Source organism: Raphanus sativus, unplaced genomic scaffold, assembly GCF_000801105.2.
Source record: "Raphanus sativus cultivar WK10039 unplaced genomic scaffold, ASM80110v3 Scaffold1861, whole genome shotgun sequence".
Taxonomy (NCBI): Eukaryota; Viridiplantae; Streptophyta; class Magnoliopsida; order Brassicales; family Brassicaceae; genus Raphanus; species Raphanus sativus.
Window position 1 is genome coordinate 1 of NW_026617170.1, and position 18,831 is coordinate 18,831.

The 18,831-nt window shown below is 35.3% G+C and overlaps 3 protein-coding genes and 1 pseudogene across 3 annotated transcripts; 2 read left to right on the forward strand and 2 right to left on the reverse strand.

Moving 5' to 3' along the window:
- Positions 1 to 1,512: 1,512 nt before the first annotated feature.
- On the reverse strand, positions 1,513 to 5,884 carry LOC130504879 (subtilisin-like protease SBT4.11; annotated as a pseudogene).
- Positions 5,885 to 6,687: 803 nt separating this feature from the next.
- LOC130504880 (uncharacterized) lies at positions 6,688 to 7,896 on the reverse strand. The gene is made up of 3 exons (XM_056999489.1): positions 7,712 to 7,896; positions 7,199 to 7,304; positions 6,688 to 7,022 (listed from the first exon to the last, which is right to left on the reverse strand). Exons 1-3 carry the CDS (start codon positions 7,815 to 7,817, stop codon positions 6,944 to 6,946), a joined length of 291 nt encoding a protein of 96 aa, XP_056855469.1. The 5' UTR covers positions 7,818 to 7,896; the 3' UTR covers positions 6,688 to 6,943.
- Positions 7,897 to 11,036: 3,140 nt separating this feature from the next.
- On the forward strand, positions 11,037 to 12,514 carry LOC108807617 (uncharacterized). The gene is made up of 6 exons (XM_018579885.2): positions 11,037 to 11,128; positions 11,207 to 11,333; positions 11,399 to 11,595; positions 11,673 to 11,796; positions 11,916 to 12,134; positions 12,236 to 12,514. Exons 1-6 carry the CDS (start codon positions 11,037 to 11,039, stop codon positions 12,428 to 12,430), a joined length of 954 nt encoding a protein of 317 aa, XP_018435387.2. The 3' UTR covers positions 12,431 to 12,514.
- A 1,578-nt stretch (positions 12,515 to 14,092) lies between these two features.
- On the forward strand, positions 14,093 to 18,725 carry LOC108807616 (uncharacterized). The gene is made up of 6 exons (XM_056999488.1): positions 14,093 to 14,478; positions 14,575 to 15,521; positions 15,602 to 16,166; positions 16,255 to 16,910; positions 16,990 to 18,066; positions 18,151 to 18,725. The coding sequence occupies exons 1-6, from the start codon at positions 14,093 to 14,095 to the stop codon at positions 18,723 to 18,725; spliced, it is 4,206 nt and encodes a 1,401-aa protein (XP_056855468.1).
- The last annotated feature ends 106 nt before the right edge of the window (positions 18,726 to 18,831 follow it).

Below are 18,831 nucleotides of genomic sequence, written 5' to 3' on the forward strand. Positions count from 1 at the left end.
AAGTAAAGAGTTTAATAAGTCAGTACCAGAAGTTCTATCAGATGTTTCTGGCAATGGACAAAGATATGACACAGAGGATGGTAAGAACAAATGCAACCGAAAACTTATTGGTGGTAGCCATTATATGATGGGGTCTTCTTTTTGCTTACTATTTTTCTGTACTGAGGCTGATCAGATTTTATACATAACAAACATTCATAAAACAAAATATTTTTGGTAAAAGATTAAAATGGACAGAATCTTCCAATTTATTTCTTTAGATTAAGTTCAACCAGTTCAAAATATAACACAAATAGATAAAATAATAAGATATTTTTAAAATATAATTCTATATAAATATATGGTCTCGTTACAATTATAAATTAATATTTCATTTGTGTATACATTTTATATGGTACAAATAAATAAAACATTATATTGTTTATTTTATATGTATAAATTAAATATCTTTATATTTTCTTAACACTTAATATATTTTGATGAGATTTAAGAAATATATCTAAAAACCACTTTAAACTCGATGAAACATATTTTATATACACCAAATGATGTAACAAAACAAAATGAATAATAACTTCAAAATGTTAATTAATGTATAGATATAAAAATCAAATATTTTTATTAATTTAGAAAAAGTATTTTAAAATAAAAAATCTAAAAAGATTTTTCAATAAATTAATAAATCTATAATTAATAAATGAGGATAATATACAAATGATCCATCAATCCTCATCCTTTAAACCATCATGAGTTGTTTCATTATTTTATATCATTATATGGTATTAATTAGAGTAGAAAGATTTGAACTTCTCGAATGTGACTCATCCGTGGATCCAATCACAATTTCACGTTTCAGATGTTTCTTGAATGCAAGGAAAGTGAATTAAACATCATTAATGTATATGTGATGTGATAATCTTTGATCTATTGACTAGATTTTGAACGTGAATTAGATGCATTACTAATAATTTAACAGAACAAAGCCAATTATAACGAAGATGAAATCTATTAATTTTAGAGAAAATATGGAGTTTGTGTCAATGCTATGTCGCTAGGGATTGTCTCTGTAATTGGAAACTATAGCATTGGGTTCAGCTTGCAGAGCCCATTTTTTCAGCTTATCTATTGCTTGTTTGAGCTTCAAACAAGCAACCTTAGTTGTAAACAGTATTTTTTGTTTGAACTAATTTAATATTCTTTCAAAAAAAAATGATTCTTATGATGTCTGTGCGTTAGGGTGAAAAAGAAACTGATATGAAATTTTAGGGTTTTCTGTCAAACTTCACGAGTGATATGCGACGGGTCAACTTACTTGACAAATCCAACATCGAAAGGAAAATAAGAGGAACATGTCCTATGAGTAACACAAAAGTTGAATGATCTCATTCGATGTCCTAACTCGTAAGACATCAACAGAGTACAGAGCAATAATATTACATTATTACTAAAACATACAATGTCTTAAATCATAGCAATACTAATGATCTATGATGTCCGTAGTGACGATAACAGCTACGGTGATAATGATCGGAAGATACCAGCATAAATAACAATTGGGCTTCTTACACTATGAGTCCCATCAGACCAGATAGACTTGCAGACGAAGGCATATTTGGGTCAAGACCCCGGCCAGAAACAGTCACCGTGAAAAACTGCTTTTCATTCACAGACTTCATATATAGAACACGAGGCGACACCACGACGTTTAGCTTGGCTCCGTGAGTTAAGACAACTTTTGATTTGTAAGTAGAGTTGGAGCCACCGACGTTAGTGACGGTTCTATTGAAAGTGACGGTGAAAGAGATATCAGATCCCGATAATTTAGCCGACATGATGGATATTGAGATCTCTAGGTAAGATCTTTCAGAGCAAGTGACGGCTTCCCCGGAGATGGGTCTCTCACGGTAGTCGCATTGTAGTTCATGCCACAGAGGAACGCCATGTAGTCTGCTTTGGTTATATCATAAACGAGTCCTGGATTAGTAGCAGCTATTGGATCTACATGGCCAGATCCATAAGCAAACTCGGTTGATGCATAATCAGCTTGTGAAGCATTCATCGACCAAGCTGCGAGATTGATTAAGAGAACTAAATAAGAACAGAGCATGAACAAAAAAACGGATGGTTTTCTTGCTACACAAGCAACTTTCTTGATTACTTAAAATCTAACTTTCATTACCTGTTGTCATAATGGCAGATTTAATCATGGAAGGAGACCATTCAGGATGAAACGTCTTGACGTAAGCGGCTACGCCTGCAACGTGTGGACAAGACATTGAAGTTCCTGATTCAACAGAGTATTTCACATGTGTGGTGTCGTCATAAAACGGTAATGCCTTAAGTGAATTTGCAGCCACAATCTCTAGTCCTGGTGCTGTTATATCCGCTGCATTTTAATACACCACTGTCTCAGATAGTATAGAAAAGATTAATCTAACGTAACCAATAACTATATAGTATATATACCTTCAGAACATCAGCAACGATGATGTTTGGACCTCGAGAAGAAAATGAAAGAACTTTCGGAGCTGTCTGATTAAAGATTGTCTCACTTTTAGAACAGTCGCTTCTGGAGAGCTAAAGAATCATAGCAGACCAAGAAAAAAAGAAATAAGGAGAAGCATAAACTCAACAAAGCGCATAAAATAACAGAGAGAAGATGACTATTTAATACTTGGAAGAGTTAATGTAAGAGAGGAAAGATTCAAAATCATCTCTTCTAAGGCAGATACAGGTAAACCCTCCCTCCATTTGAGCCCAGTCTGAACCATCTTTAACAATAGCTGCAACAGCTCCCTTGGTATAGGCTACGTAGGGGAAAGATATATTGCAGACCAAGATCTTTCCCTTCACCCGGGATGGCGTCAAGACAATCTGGCGTGCAATCCCTGGAAGAAGAAGAAGAAGAACCAAAAATTCAGCATCAACCAATCACAAATTTAAAACTATTTCTAGGTCATACTCTATACACAAATGGTTTTTCTTGCGGAAAGAAGTTACTCGGCGCATTTGACTTTGGAGGCAGAGAAAGCAGCAGATTTTCCGTACACCAGAGGGAACTTCTTTCCTTTAAGATCAAAAAACATTCCACTGATTTCCCCTGTTATTACAACACATAACATAAATGATATTAGTGATTTAAAGGACAAACAGATACTATAATGACATAGATGAATGTGTTACTTGATACGTACGACAAGTGTTTTGCCATCGCCGAGAACCACTTTGGTGACAACACACACGGTTCGTTGTGCTGGCTGCAACGGTTAACATCCACGGCGCTACGCTCGTGACAGAGGCTATATTCGGACCAGTGTTCCCAGCCGCGTTCACAGTGAGTATCCCCTGGACATAGCGTGAAAAGCTCCGATTGCGATCGGGGTCTTCTTCCAACGGGACACACACATCAATACTACCTACAGATATGGTGATGATGTCAACACCGTCCGCCATAGCGTCATCGAACGCAGACAGTAGTACATCGTCTCTACATTCTCCCGGCGCAGACTCTGTAAGCGGCGATTCTAGAGGCTGGAACGGCGCCTCTCATCCGTCATCGTTCCATAGCCGAGCTCAAAGAAGCTGGCGTTCGGGACTGCGTTTCCAGCAGCGATAGATGCGGTGTGCGTACCGTGGCCGCTAGAGTCCCTAGCGTCTCCGGGTGAGTAGTGTCTTGCTCCAATCAGCTTGCTGCAAAGTGACTAATATATTAGTCTCTGCCCTAAAAAAGCAAACTTCATATTCAATCACTCAAGTCAAAGCTTCTAACTCACGTTACATATTTTTTTTTAATTAAAAAATATACTTCTGAAATATCTATCTTATTAAAACAGAAACATCTTGTTGGACCTAACATTTATTTTGTAAGTTTTTAAATATTAAATACACCTTTATACTTTATAGTTAAACATACATTAAGTCACTAATGTTCATTTCTTTATACTACTATCCATGTTTCCAAACAATATACTTATTTCTTTATACTACTATCAATGTTTTCAAAACAATATATTTTTATACTACTATCAATGTTTCCAAAATAATACAATAATTAATCTTAGTTATTTTATATCTATCATTTTCTCTTTAAAATTTTGTAGAAACGTCATAATTTCATAAATTGCAAAATAGTGAACTTTAAAATTTCGATTATAAGATTACAAATTATGAAACTATTACAATTTAAATCCAATTAGATTACATATCGGTCATCCATCAGTTCAATCGGTTAGTCTCGGGTTTTAGTGATTTTTTAATATGAATATTTTAAAAACATAAATTGAATTGTCAGATCTCCGGATTAACCGGTATAATCACAGTCGGGTTGAATTTAAAAATACTGATTTAAATGCAAAAATATTTTAAATACACACTCTTTAAAAATAACCAAAATATTTGTTAAATTATTAGTGAAATTTTTCATCGTAAAATATTCTGCGCTTCAAAAGCGCGGGTCAAAATCTAGTTGGCATTTATGTTTGGACTAGACACAATAAAACCATGAAAGTGTATGTTTTCCTTTCATTTAATTTTGATATATACGTTTAGTAAATAATTTAGCTTAAAATGTTTCAAATTATGAGCTCACTTGAAACATATAATATGCACTAGCCACCATCTATAAACGTGTGTAAACGCAAATAAGGTGAAGTTTTGATTAACTTGCAAGATAGAGAACAAGATATATATTTACTTATTGCAGGTGAAGTTGTTGCCACCGGCACAAACCCCCTTCCATTTCTTTGGAGGAGGACCAAAGCCTTTGTCAGAAAAGCTTTCTGATTCCGGCCATATTCCACCGTCTAAAACTCCGATAATTGTATCACTCTCCACAGATGGATTCCGCTTGGTCCCTTTTCCCTCCTTTAGCCCCATAAAGTCCCAAGACGCAGTCGTTTGGAGTTTTAGTTTCTTGTTTGGAAACACAGAAACAACTCCCTCCAAACCTAACAATAGCACAAAGGGTCTTAGGTCTAAGTGTGTTCAGGTTTACGTGTGGAAGAAGAAACTCAAAAGGAATCTACATTTTTAAAATATAGTTTCAGTTTTTCACAAAATGGTTTTGCAATATGCAAATGCAAACACTTGCTTCTATTTGCATATAAGATACAAAATTTGGCTTCAGATAATGGTTATATATCCTTTAGAAAAATTTCACATTAAATGTAAACAATATCAAATGCTAACAATGGAGGCTACTCGCTAATGACTCTATCCTTACAGACTATTCAGGTCTTGAAGAACACTCACCGGCTACTTGTTCTCGTTCTGACTCAGTGAGTCTGGCCGCAAACCCGTTAAAACTCCTCTTATAACTTCTCAACAAACGACCATCCATCAAACTAGAGTAATACACATGCCATTATTAGAAATCCTCACAATTTTAATATAATGGTCAGAGAATGAATAAATCAAAGCACACCTCTCTCCCACGACCTCTTGAAGAATACTCATGTGATGAGACATTGGTATGTATTCCGCTCGAGAAGGAAGTGAACCCATGTAAACGATATACTCCTTAATGTAACGATAATCAGGACCGGCTCTGAGCATGTGCTCACGGCGCTTATGCACAGGGTCCATCTTTTATTTTTCAATTTTCTTTGAGTAACAAAGGTCCTGATTTATTAAAATACATAGAATTTGAGAAAAGGTTTTTAACTTTGCACAAGGTCCAAAATCTATTTAAGCCGGGCCTGACGATAATCATCATATATCAACATAATCATCATCTATAAAGGATGCACATGTGTTGCTGAACACAAGAGATTTTGATCATTTTTACCTGTATATCTTGATGATCATGTGTGATTGCTGAGATTGAAGATGAGAACAAGACAAGGAGACATGCGAGGAAGCTAAGGAAAGGTCCTCGTTTCTCCATTTTTAGTAATGGTTAAAGTTGGTTTATTATTTCTATGGGTATCAGAGGAGTTTATATAGTTAAAATATCATATATGGACCAACTCAAGAAAATAGTCTAATTAAAATCTAGTTTGTGATCTTTAAGGTTTTTAAAACAAAGGTAGCTAAAGATAAGATAAACTGATGTCCAATTATCCAAGTAGCTAAATGAAACAAAATCCTCTTTTTTAGATGTTTGTAATTTTTTTAATATATATATGCTTACGAAATAATTACATGTAAAATGTTTAAATATTATTTTAGCATTTAACTTCATCAAATTGATAGAATCTCTAATGATATTAACATGTTGCGAGTTCCAATAAAAATCTGAAAGAAAAAGTGATACTTAGGACTGATGTTTGTGGCATCTGATGGGTAGTAGTAAGGTTTGAGAAATAAGTGGTCCCATAGTTTAGGGCCACGATAGTTTGGAGCCAAAATGCATCCACGAGTTCTGGAACATTTTGGAGGCATATGCAAAGCGACATCCTAGTCTTGTAAAATGTGCCTAGACAACATTGGTTTTGAGAATGTAACATGATAGTGCTGCAAGTGTTCTGATTCAGGCACATAACTGCAGAGCTTTTTACACGTGACACCATAAGCAAGGGCAAAATACATTTTAGACCCTTGTCTGTTTGTTTGTTGGTTTGCATAAGACAATGTGAGCTTTAATTTCATTGCTAAAACAGTACTTTCCTTTGTGTCACACGATACGTGTTCTGTAATCTTCCTATAAATCGGCATGTTTGGTAAGTCATATCAAACGGCACATACCTATTCGGCACCAAAACCAATCGTTGTTAGGACATAATTTTTGTTGCTTATTACAAAAGCAATGTAAGCTATTTGAACATAAGCAACGAATAACGCCACAGGAACTTTGATGTTTGCATTAAATAGTCATTAACTAGTAAACAAAGTAGACGAGTTTCCCTTGGAGCTATTCAATAGTTCTTCAAGAACTCAATTTTTGTCAAATGTCTTATAACCCCACATAAGTGCTCCAGGGATTTTACATGTTTATGTTAGTCTTTCAGGTGTGAAGATAATTAGCAGCCATCATTAGCTCCAGAGTCAGTTCAGGCTCGATGTGGAACTCCGTCTCTTTGCCTCTGTAAAATCAAACAACACTTGAGATACATTCCCAAAAAGCAAGGGTTCAGACAAACAATACTTCCCCCTAACACTGAAATCACAACCATTCCTAAACCGTGATTAAGTTCTTCACAGTCTCCCTATATATTCTAGAGATCAACTTAGAGCAGACTTGGTGAGAAAAATAAGGGACCTGGAGTACTGTAGAGACCAATAGAAGTACTGGCAGATCTTCTCTAGAATCGTGGTGCTGATATCAGGGAAAGTCACCACACCATCTTTCGATTCCGAAAAGCCACCTGCACGAAAACCAATAAAAGAAGAAAAAAAACAGAGTGTATTCCTCAGATCTCCATAAACTCTGCATCTAGAACAGAGCATCTTGCAATCTCTTTCGAACATTGAAAGCACTATTGCAACAAGATCAATACTTTTCAATGCCCTAAACAAAGGGAATCACACGTCGATATCTAAACACTCTTAGTTTCTCTTTATCATGAGAAAACTATAAAAGGCTACGACTTTAGGTTTGCTCAATTACACAATTGAATTTCGAAATTGAGCTAAGATTTTCGCTCAATTCGATTCAGATTCATAACCAATATTTGACAGAAACTAATCAAAATCGAGTAAGATCAGAAGAAGAGAAAGCGGGGATTGCGATCACTAACTATACAAGAAAAACAGAGGAGGAGGAGGAGGGAACCTGGAGAAGTGAGCATGCTCCGGATAGTATGAGAAACCATGGCGGCTTCCCTGTCGATGATGAACTCGAAACCCTCCATGCTTATCAACTTCACCGTCTCCCTCATATTCTTCCTCGTCGTCGTCGTCTCTCGCGTCGGCTTAGGCTTCTTCCTCTGTTCTCTACAACGCGCGTGAGTTGTTAACTCACCAAGAGATATCCCCTAACTACCAAGGCCCATTCGATGTGTCTAAGCCCAATATAAAATACTATTCGGCCTTTTTTCCTTCGCTTCAACAAATATAATTCCTATAATACCCTTGAAACATTCTCTTACTTTTGTCTGCCTGCTAAGCCCCCTCTTGTCGTTTTTAATACGTTGTCATTTCTTTTGTCGTATATTGTAAGAAAAAGTAAAAGATTTATAATATCTAAAGACGATTATACTAGCTTTTTGCCTCAGAATTTCCTCAATTAGTTGAAAATTTAATAACCGGAAGTGTTTCCTTCAAGGAAAGTTTCGTGTTGATCGGTGATTCCGGTGTCGGGAATCAAACATATTTGTCGAGATTCACCAAAAATAAGTTTTTTCTTGGAGTGATTCAAATTTTATTTCCCCTTCTGTGGTGCTTCTTTAAACGTGGGAGAATAAACGCAACGATGATTCACAGGTGATGCTATCAGTATTCAGTATCAGAGATACTTTAACCAAAACCATGTTTCTGTGTCGTCTGTGATCTTTTAATGTGTCCATGCAAACTCTGTTTTCATTTTTCACGAGAGCTCTCTAGGACGTTTATAGGTTAAAATCTTCGATTTGTGGAGTTTTCTCTGTCTCTTTTTTCCCAACTAAATCGGGCCTAAACCGTGAAGTCTTTGCATCCTTTTCATCTTTGCCTTTTTGCTTTGCTATCTACTTCATGATCTGATGCAGCGCATCTTCATCATCGTCATGGCTCGAGCTACTCACCATTCGATCATGGCGGGAATCATTCAATTCAGTTATTTGTTTTACTTTGGGCTTTCGTTTGTACAAAGGCTTTTTAGGATCATTTAGAATCTAGTTAGCATATCTTAGGAGTATATTCTTTCCTTGGCTTTATTTAAAGATTGTAACAACGTGATAAGAGGGGACGCTTAATATTATTCAAAAAACAGAGCTTTTCAAGTTCATCTTCTTCCTTGTTTATCGGCATTCCTGAGAATCAACGATACACAAGCTTCAATCGACTTTCGGGTATTCTTAAGACTAAACGAATCTCGTTTGATAACTTACGCTGCGCCATGATCTCATCATTAGGGTGTAGAAAATCAGGTGTTATAAGTTCATTTGATGCGGCTGAGTTCTAGTTTACTTTGTTTTCCGTTCTTTTGAAGTTGCATCATTTACAAATCCTTTGGAGCCAGTACTAAGAACATGCTGTGAGTTGGGTAACAACATATAACTAGTGAAAGGTCTTTTGGTTTTTTTTTGAGGTTTGAATAGTTTAAATGGTATCTGAGAGAGTTTTATATCAAGTGAGAATCTTAGATGTGCTGGCCATGAGTCATGAGAAATGCTTTTGTTTAATTTTTTATGTTTATGTGTATGAATAAATTGTGGAAAGAGCCAATGGACAAAAAGCTTCCCACAACTTGTCCCCAATAATGTTTTTTTACTGATCATCAACCCTTTATCCCTCAAAAAGTCAACTCATTAGATATCAATACTATTAATTTTGGATCATGTCCTATTGATAAAGGTCAGGTCCAATTTAAAAAAAAATACAATTGCTATATAATTGTATGGTTACCTAACGATGGGCTTTAGTTAACTGATCCATGACTACTATAATTCCTTCTTTTCGGGAAAATAAAAATAAATTCGACTTTATCAATTTATATAACTAGGAATATCCTATTTTCAAGCACTACCTATTAAATATCTTTTTTTGTTTATCCTACTATTTTAAAATCTACATTTTTGATTTCGAAATATTTATACTTGAAACATCCTATTTTTTTGGAAACAAACATTTATTTAACACACTAAAATATTCCTACTGTAACTATAAAATCTATAAATTTTGACTACTTAAGTTATATACTCGAAACATTATTTTTTAAAAAAACAAAAATTTATTTAACCAACTAAATATTCGAATTACAAAATCTATTATCCTAACCACCTTCCACAACAAATTAATATCCTATTATAAAGGGATATATAATTGGAATCAATTTAAATTCCACAAATCAAATCTATTTTCTCAACGTGCAAACCCACTATCCGATATTTTAGCACAACTCCTATAACTAAACGGTTGATATTATCGAAATCCTCAGGTTTATATATCGTTCCTTTCATTCTATTTTCTTATCATACTTCCTAAAACCAGAACTCACAAACTTTATCGCTACAGAAATACTATTGATCATGGAACTCATTCCTGTGGCTGACCTCAAACCATTCCGGACAGAATGTCGTGTAGAAGTCAAGGTGCTCCATACCTGGAAGCAATACACAAAACTTTCAGGAGAATCATTGGAAATCATTTTCTCTGATGCACATGTAAGTCTCAGATCTTTGCAAAACCTATCTATTATCGATTTCTCTTTATACTCAACTAAACTACTATCTCATATCGTACTTCTTTGTTTATTTTGAAGGGAACGAAAATACATGCATCCTGTAAGAAGTCATACCTTGATAAGTTGGCGAGGAAGTTTTCAAATGTTTTTTCTCTTGGTATGTGGAGAAACATAGAAAATTTCTCCATCAGTAATCCCACTGTTTCCTACAGGCCTACCAATCATCCATACAAGATCAATTTCATTTATGGAACTGATATCACTCCATCAAAAATCCAAAACGACAGCATGTTTCTGAGTTTGGTGGATTTCCAAACTATTCAGAATGGAGTGGAAGATGCTAACATCCTAATTGGTATGTATATAAAATTAGTTTTCAAGTTACATTTTCAAATTAAGCGACCACTTTATAGTTTGATCTTTATTTTTTTCAACTTGCAGATGTTATTGGAGAAGTGTCTGATTTGGGAGCTCTACAGACAGTTCAGTGCTCAGGAAAACCAAAAAAGAAAATTGAGTTCAGTTTGAAAGACCTTGTGTAAGTTATAACAATTTTTTTATATCATATATCATTAGGATTAATATTTTAACATATGATTTTTAACAGTGGCCGTAGGATTACTTGCTGTTTGTGGGGAAAATTTGCTGAAAACATTAAAGCTAATTGTGACTCAGCTGGTGAAGATTCGATTATATGCCTCCTACGTTTTGTGAAAATTGGCACCTACAGAAGTAACACTATTATCCCTTTATCATAACTTAGCATCATAAGTTTATGTTAGATGAGGTTCAAATTTCAAACTCATATGATGCTTCTCAAGTCTTTTTCAACCCACCAATAAAGGAGACTGAGGCGTTTTTGAAAAGGTAATTTGGGTTTAATGATGGAGTTTATATTTGTATTTTCTTATAGATATGCCAACTTTAATGGTTAACGTTTCATAGGGATGTTGCATCCAATGCCTTGACATTGGTTGAATCTGAAGAAGACAGACTGGAGAGGGAGATTAGACGCGATCCTTGGATGCAATACCCAACTAAGGACATTGCAGAGCTACTGGAATCAACTCAGGTTTTAGTTATATGTTCTAACAGTATCCATGGTTAAAATACTAATGTTTTTGTTTTCAAATGTAGATTGAGCAATGCAGAGTCATTGCCACAATCTATGATATTGACAAGGACTGGGGATGGTACTATTTTGGGTGCCAAGCTGACCAGAGAAAGGTCACCAAGATTTCTAGAACTGTTAAAATCGTGAATGGTAATGAGATTATAACTCATCTTTGGTGGTGTGAAAAGTGTGAAGCTAAAGTCACAGATGTCTTACCTAAGTAAGTTATTTGTAAGTTTCTTTTTGTTGTTATCAGTATTTTTATTTCCTAATACAAATTTTAAATCTCTATCACAGGTTCAGGATTCATGTAAGGGTTAAAGATGGCTCTGGAGAAGCTTACCTAATGCTACTTGACTGGATTGCTAGCGCCATTGTTCCTGAATCTGCTGCCGACTTGCTCAGCGGTTCCCTTGATGAGGTTATAACCCTTTTTTCAACTTCAGTATACACTATGCCTGAAAAAAAAACTGGGTTCGTAAATATACATTATAGAATAGATTTGTATCTTTAACATATAATGAATATTGAATATGACAGCTAAAAGATGTTGACTCTTTTCCTGAGGCTGTTACTTCTTTGATTGGAAAGACTTTCATGTTTGGAGTTTACATTGAGAGTAACAATGTTAGTAGCAAGGGTGGGATGTACAAAGTTGGTAAAGTGTGGAAAAATCCGAGTTTGCTACTTACTGGTGGTAGTACCAGTCAATCATTTACTCAGACTGATGTTGGAACATCCTATTTAACTGGTTCACAGGTATGGTTTAGTTTGTTTCGTTTTTATAAATGATGTTCTTTATCTATATGACTTCAACTTATTGATACAGAAACAAATGCTTTGATGTTCTTTATCTACAGGACTCGATTTACCAGTTGGAAAGTCAACCAAACGAAGACAACATGGTAACTCCTGTATCTAAACGCAAAGAAAAATCCACTGAAGGTGAAGATGATCGTGACATAAATTCTACAACAAAGAAGCACTGCACTAGAGTTTTTGTGAAGAAAGAAAAGACTACCAAAGAAGAGTCAAGCACAAAAAAAAGTGGCTAATGGAGTCTTCAATATTGCTTTGTGTTTTCTTTTGCTTTGTTTCTGTTAACTTTATTTTCAAACAAGTGTTTCTCTTTGCACAATTGTTTCTGTTATTTCAACTTTCGTTTTCAATGAAAATTTCAAGTTTTTAAATTTTATGAAATATATTCAAAGAAACGATTCATACTAAGTATCATTATCAATCATACTAAGAATCGATATACCTGGATTTTCATATATAATTATGGAGCCACATAACTTACATAAATGGTTTCATGTGAAATATATTTCTCTTTATACATAGGCAACCGAGACAATATCAATTCTATTTTTTTTTTTAAATCATCTATAAATTATCAATAATAGCCAGATAATTTATTTATATGGTTTCATGTTAATTAAAAATATCTCCTCATATATAGGAAACTAAATCAAACAACATATATTTTTTTCTATCCAATAAGAAACAACATCATTAAAACTAAACCACGTTCATAGAAAAGGAACCCTAACCTTCATTATTCAACAACGATGGTTTTCTATTTCTAACTTCTCTAAGCACAGTTACTATCACAATCAAACATGAAGAACAAAGACGACAATGCAAGGAAGAGGAAAAATCATCAACCTATAGTTATTTCTCCATCTGATTCCAAATCGTCTGATAGAGCAAAATCAGTGTTGAGAGATGTTACGAATTTAAATCAAACACTACCAAGCTGTGGGAGTACCCACAATTATACTAATCCATCGACTGCCTTCAGTTTAGAAAATCAATACTATGGTACTTTTTCTTTACATGTTCTTACTGTTATATATTATACTGTTTTTTATGATTGATGATGAAGTGAATCAATATTATCCGATTCATGTGTCTATTCTGTTCTTTTTTTTATCTACAGATAAAGATAAAGGAAAGCAACCTCAGGGATCTAAGCGATTTCGAGGCAATGGTACTTGGCACTATTTTTATTTAAATATTTGTGATCATTGTGAAGCTGTAAATTTAACAATTAACATTGTTTTTGTAAATTTGTGCGATGGTGAGGTGGTGATTATAACAATATGGCTTCTCAATTATCAAACATCACAACAAGAAGAAGCACATGTCTCAATATTCAACCTAGAAATCTTTTACCAGCCTTCTCCAACTCAGACAGTGTCAAGCAACCTAATGCCATGGAGTGGTCCACATCTCAACTAAATGAGTCAGAAGAAGAAGATGATTTTCAACCATTTGAAAACCCATCCTCTGGTATGTATAATTAGTTTATCCGATTATATTAATTCGCAAGAACAAATTAGATAACAGAGTTTTAATAACAGAGGAGGGTGAAGATTATAGTGATCAGAGTTATGATGTGAGTAGTGAAGATGGTGATTCATTTGAAGTATTATCTGATAACATTGAAGTACAAACAGCGAATCCAAGTCCTATCACAGATGAACAAAGGTCTAGGATTTTGACTATGGCTGATATATTTCGAAACATGTTTGAGGGTGGTTCATCATCATCTACTACACCTCTGCAAACACCAAAGAGTACAGGTAATTGAATAGTATTTTTCAGAATTTATTCCTGTATTCGAAAATAACTTGAGCATCTTTATTTATGAATTTGTTACAGAGTATTTAGATGAGGGTGATCCTACTTGCATATGTGAGTACTGTGGTGCGAAAATGTGGTATGGTGAACGTATTGAAAAGAAGAGAAAGTCCAAGAAACCAAAATTTTCTTTGTGTTGTGGACAAGGTCAAGTTCAGTTGCCATTACTAAAGGAATCACCAGAGATCTTGAAAAGATTGTTACATGGTGATGATGATATCAGCAGCTATTTTCGAGAAAATATCAGACAACTTAATATGGTTTTCTCTTTTACATCTCTTGGGGGTAAAGTGGATAGATGTGTTCCTCAAGGACGAGGACCAAAAATGTTTCAACTTCAAGGAGAAAACTATCATTTGATGGGCAGTTTAAAGCCACAAGCTGGAGAAGAGCCCAAGTTTTCTCAACTCTACATTGTTGACACAGAAATCGAAATTGATAAAAGAGCTTCCATTATAGGGTATTTTCTGAATTACTAAGGATTTAATAGTTTTGATATAATATGATTCTTTATGACCATGTATTCTAAGACTGAAAGGGCGTAATTTTAATGCAGGAAATACAAGAAAAAGGCTGATAAAGCTAAAAAAGAGAGTCTGAGAAAGAAAGTCATTGAGATGATAGTTCAGATGCTAAACCAAGTTAACCCATATGTACATCAGTTTCGTTCAGCAAGAGATCGATTCAATACCAACTCTGGTGCTACATTTCATATGAGGATTGTTAGCTCTCGAGAAAAAGATGGAAGGACATATGATACTCCTACTGCATCTGAAGTTGCTGCACTAATTCCTGGGGATTTTAATTTGGAAATGGATAAAAGAGATATTGTTCTACAAGAGAAGCAAACAGGATGGCTTAAACGGATAAGTGAAATACATCCTTCCTACCTAGCACTACAGTATCCTCTTATCTTTGCATATGGCGAAGATGGGTTCAGGCTTGGGATTGAAAAAAGAGCTACAGAAGCTACTGCTAAACTGAAGAGGAAAAATATCAGTATGAGACAGTGGTATGCATATCGGATTATGGAAAGAGATGGGGAATCTCATACACTTCTACACTCTAAAAGGCTATTCCAACAGTTTCTGGTAGATGGTTATACAACCATAGAAGCAAATCGGTTGTCCTATTTGAGGATGAACCAGAAAAGCCTTAGATCAGACAGCTATGATTCTATTCAGCAGTCTGGAAACAATGGGGATAACGATATGCACGAGCAAGGAAGCCGCTTTTTGTTACCAGCCACATTTGTTGGAGGACCAAGATACATGAAGAATTTGTATTTGGATGCAATGGCAATATGCAAATACTATGGATTTCCAGATCTTTTTATAACTTTCACATGCAATCCTAAATGGCCTGAAATCACTAGGTATGTTCAACCACGCAAGCTCACTCCTGACGACAGACCAGAAATCCTATGCAGGATTTTTAAGGTTAAACTAGATCGGCTAATGAGCGATTTAACTGAAAAAAATCTACTTGGAAAGACTGTCGCATGTGAGTTATCTTTATGGTTGTTTTATGAACATATATATTGTTATAAATCGTCTGGTTACTAATTTTTTTGTTTAATGCAGCGATGTACACAGTTGAATTTCAGAAACGTGGTCTGCCCCATGCTCATATTCTGCTGTTCATGCATCCTAAATATAAATTTCCTAAAACAGATGACATTGACAAGATCATCTCAGCAGAAATACCAGATAAGGATAAGGAACCAAAGCTGTTTGATGTGGTGAAGGATATGATGATTCATGGTCCTTGTGGGGCAGTTAACATGAACTCGCCATGCATGGAGAATGGTAAATGTTCAAAGCTCTATCCTAAAGATTTTGTGGACAAAACTTCTGTGAACAGAGAAGGTTTTCCGGTTTATAGACGGCGTGAACAGCCTGGTTGCTTTGTAGAGAAAAATGGCTTCAAATGCGATAACAGATACGTTATACCCTATAACAAGAAATTATCTGTTCGGTATCGAGCTCATATTAACGTGGAGTGGTGTAATCAGACTGGTTCCATTAAATACTTATTTAAGTATATTAATAAAGGTGCAGATCGTTGTACTGTTTCTGTTGAGCCATCAGAAAAAGGAGCTACTGGAGTTGAAAAAAAAAATGAGATAAAAAACTTCTTCAACTGCAGGTGAATTTGGTTCTAATCTCTCTTTATAATTTATTTTTTTTACTTCTCAACGAGATCAGTCTTGCTTCACTAATATTTTTTTTTTTAGATATGTTTCGGCCTGTGAAGGGGCATGGAGGACTTTAAGTTTTCCTATCCATTATCGATCGGTGCCTGTTGAGCGAATGCAGTTTCACCTACCAGGGAAGCAGATTATTATTTTCAAAGATGATGACACTTATGCTGAAGTCACAAATCGTGAGCTTATAGAAAATACTATGTTCACTGGATGGTTTGATCTGAACAAGGTTAGTGCTGTTGCCAGAAGACTTACTTTAGCAGAAATTCCAACAATGTTCACTTGGAATAAGAAGGAGAAAAAGTTTTATGATAGACAGAAAGGATTCAGTATTGGTAGGATCAATTATGCCCCAAGGAAGATTGAAGAAGCTTTCTATTTGCGTGTTCTGCTAAACATAGTCAGAGGTCCAAGGGATGAGGAGGAGGTTCGAACCTTTAATAATGTTGTTTATCCCACATTTAAGAGGGCCTGTTTTGCAAGGGGCTTACTAGACAATGATCAAGAGTATATAGATGACATTATGAGGACGAGTTTCACTGAATCAGCTGCACATTTGCGTCACACTTTTGTTATTATGCTGATGTCTGGTAGTTTGTCAGAGCCAGAGGTCGTTTGGGACAATACATGGGAGGTTTTATGTGATGACATCGAGTACAAGCGTAGAAAGTTATTAAACAGACCAGGTATAATATAAATCTATTTTTATATGATACTACATTCAGAAAATATGGTCTAATTCGCATTTTGGTTTTTTTTTTGTAGATCTCTGTTTAAGTGCAGCAGAAAAACAACAGTTTGCTCTTCTTGAGATCGAAAAAATTTTAAAGAGTAATGGATTTTCATTAGAGCAGTGGGAGTCTATGCCAAAGCCAGATCCAGATATTGTTGGAAACGACAATGTGTTGATTGCAGATGAGCTGAGTTACGATAGGGAGAAGCTGAAAGCTGAGCATGACCGAGATATTGGAAAACTAACAGATGAGCAAAGGAACATTTATGAAGAGATTGTTGATGCTGTTGTAAATGAAAAAGGAGGTGTCTTCTTTGTCTATGGATTTGGAGGAACAGGTAAAACCTTCCTGTGGAGATTGCTGTCTGCAGCTATTAGATGCAGGGGAGAAATTTGTTTGAACACTGCATCAAGTGGGATAGCTTCTCTATTGCTACAAGGAGGAAGGACAGCACATTCTAGGTTTGGAATACCAATAAACCCAGATGAGTTTTCTACATGCACACTAATTCCAGGAAGTGATCAAGCTAATTTGGTGAAAGCAGCATCTCTAATCATTTGGGATGAAGCACCAATGATGAGCAGACACTGTTTTGAATCTTTGGACAGGAGTATGAAAGACATTTTGGGGAACAAAGACGGGAGGCCTTTTGGTGGAAAAGTTGTTGTGTTTGGAGGTGATTTTAGACAAATATTGCCCGTCATACATGGTGCTGGACGTCCAGAAATTGTACTGGACTCTCTTAATTTGTCATATTTATGGAAGCATGTTAAGTTGATGAAGCTAACGAAGAATATGAGGCTGCTTTCTGAAAACCTGTCTGCTGAAGAAGCAAAGGAATTGAAGGAATTTTCAGAGTGGATTTTAGATGTTGGAGATGGAAAACTCGGAGGAGATAATGATGGAGAAGTTGTAATCAATATCCCAGACGAGTTTCTTATCACTGATGTAGATGAACCAATTGAAGCTATTAGCAAAGCAGTGTATGGTGATGTTGTTTCCTTGCAACATAATAGAGAGGCAAAGTTTTTCCAAGAAAGAGCCATTTTGTGTCCCACCAACGAAGATGTTAACAGGATTAACCAGCACATGTTGGATAAACTACCAGGTTACACTATTTATATTCACATGTTTTTTTTTCCTATTTAAATCGTTTTGAATATTTTTTAATTATTGATTACGCCCTTTGCAGGAGAAGAAAGGATTTACTTAAGCTCTGACTCGATTGATGCTTCTGATAGATTTTCAAAAAATGACCAGGCTCTAACTCCCGATTTCTTAAACACCATCAAGGTTTCTGGGTTGCCAAATCACAGTCTTCGTTTGAAAGTCGGATGTCCAGTGATGCTGCTTCGAAACATCGATCATACAAACGGTTTGATGTATGGCACAAGACTCCAGATTACAGAGTTGGATGATTTATTTGTAAAGGCGAGAGTTATCACAGGAGAAAAGGTGGGGAAAACCGTGGACATTCCTAGACTTTCTATTACACCTACTGATAAGAAATTGCCTTTCAAGATGAGGAGGAGGCAGCTACCTATTGCAGTTGCATTTGCTATCACAATTAATAAGAGTCAGGGTCAATCGCTATCCCATGTTGGTTTGTATCTACCAAGAGATGTGTTTTCTCATGGACAACTATATGTGGCTGTTTCCAGAGTTACATCAAAAAAAGGATTGAAGATTTTGGTTGTTGATGATCAGGGAAAGCCTAAGCGTGAGACAAAAAATGTTGTTTTTAAAGAGATCTTTCAGAATCTCTAACCTGAATGTTTAGTTTCTTGTGTAGTTTGCTGTGTTTTCGAGATGTTAACTTATTTCATAATTTCTTTCAGATGTTTTAACTTATTTCTAATTTTAATCTTTAGTT

Coding starts and splice junctions, on each gene's coding strand:
- LOC130504880 (XM_056999489.1), bottom strand. CDS start 7,817: ATGAGGGAGACGGTGAAGTTGATAAGCATGGAGGGTTTCGAGTTCATC. Junction 7,305..7,711: donor GAGCATGCTCACTTCTCCAG/GTTCCCTCCTCC, acceptor GTTTTCGTGCAG/GTGGCTTTTCGGAATCGAAA. Junction 7,023..7,198: donor TGGTCTCTACAGTACTCCAG/GTCCCTTATTTT, acceptor TTGATTTTACAG/AGGCAAAGAGACGGAGTTCC.
- LOC108807617 (XM_018579885.2), top strand. CDS start 11,037: ATGTTAGATGAGGTTCAAATTTCAAACTCATATGATGCTTCTCAAGTC. Junction 11,334..11,398: donor AGCTACTGGAATCAACTCAG/GTTTTAGTTATA, acceptor TTTCAAATGTAG/ATTGAGCAATGCAGAGTCAT. Junction 11,797..11,915: donor TCAGCGGTTCCCTTGATGAG/GTTATAACCCTT, acceptor TGAATATGACAG/CTAAAAGATGTTGACTCTTT.
- LOC108807616 (XM_056999488.1), top strand. CDS start 14,093: ATGTGGTATGGTGAACGTATTGAAAAGAAGAGAAAGTCCAAGAAACCA. Junction 14,479..14,574: donor AAAAGAGCTTCCATTATAGG/GTATTTTCTGAA, acceptor ATTTTAATGCAG/GAAATACAAGAAAAAGGCTG. Junction 16,911..16,989: donor AAAGTTATTAAACAGACCAG/GTATAATATAAA, acceptor TTTTTTTTGTAG/ATCTCTGTTTAAGTGCAGCA.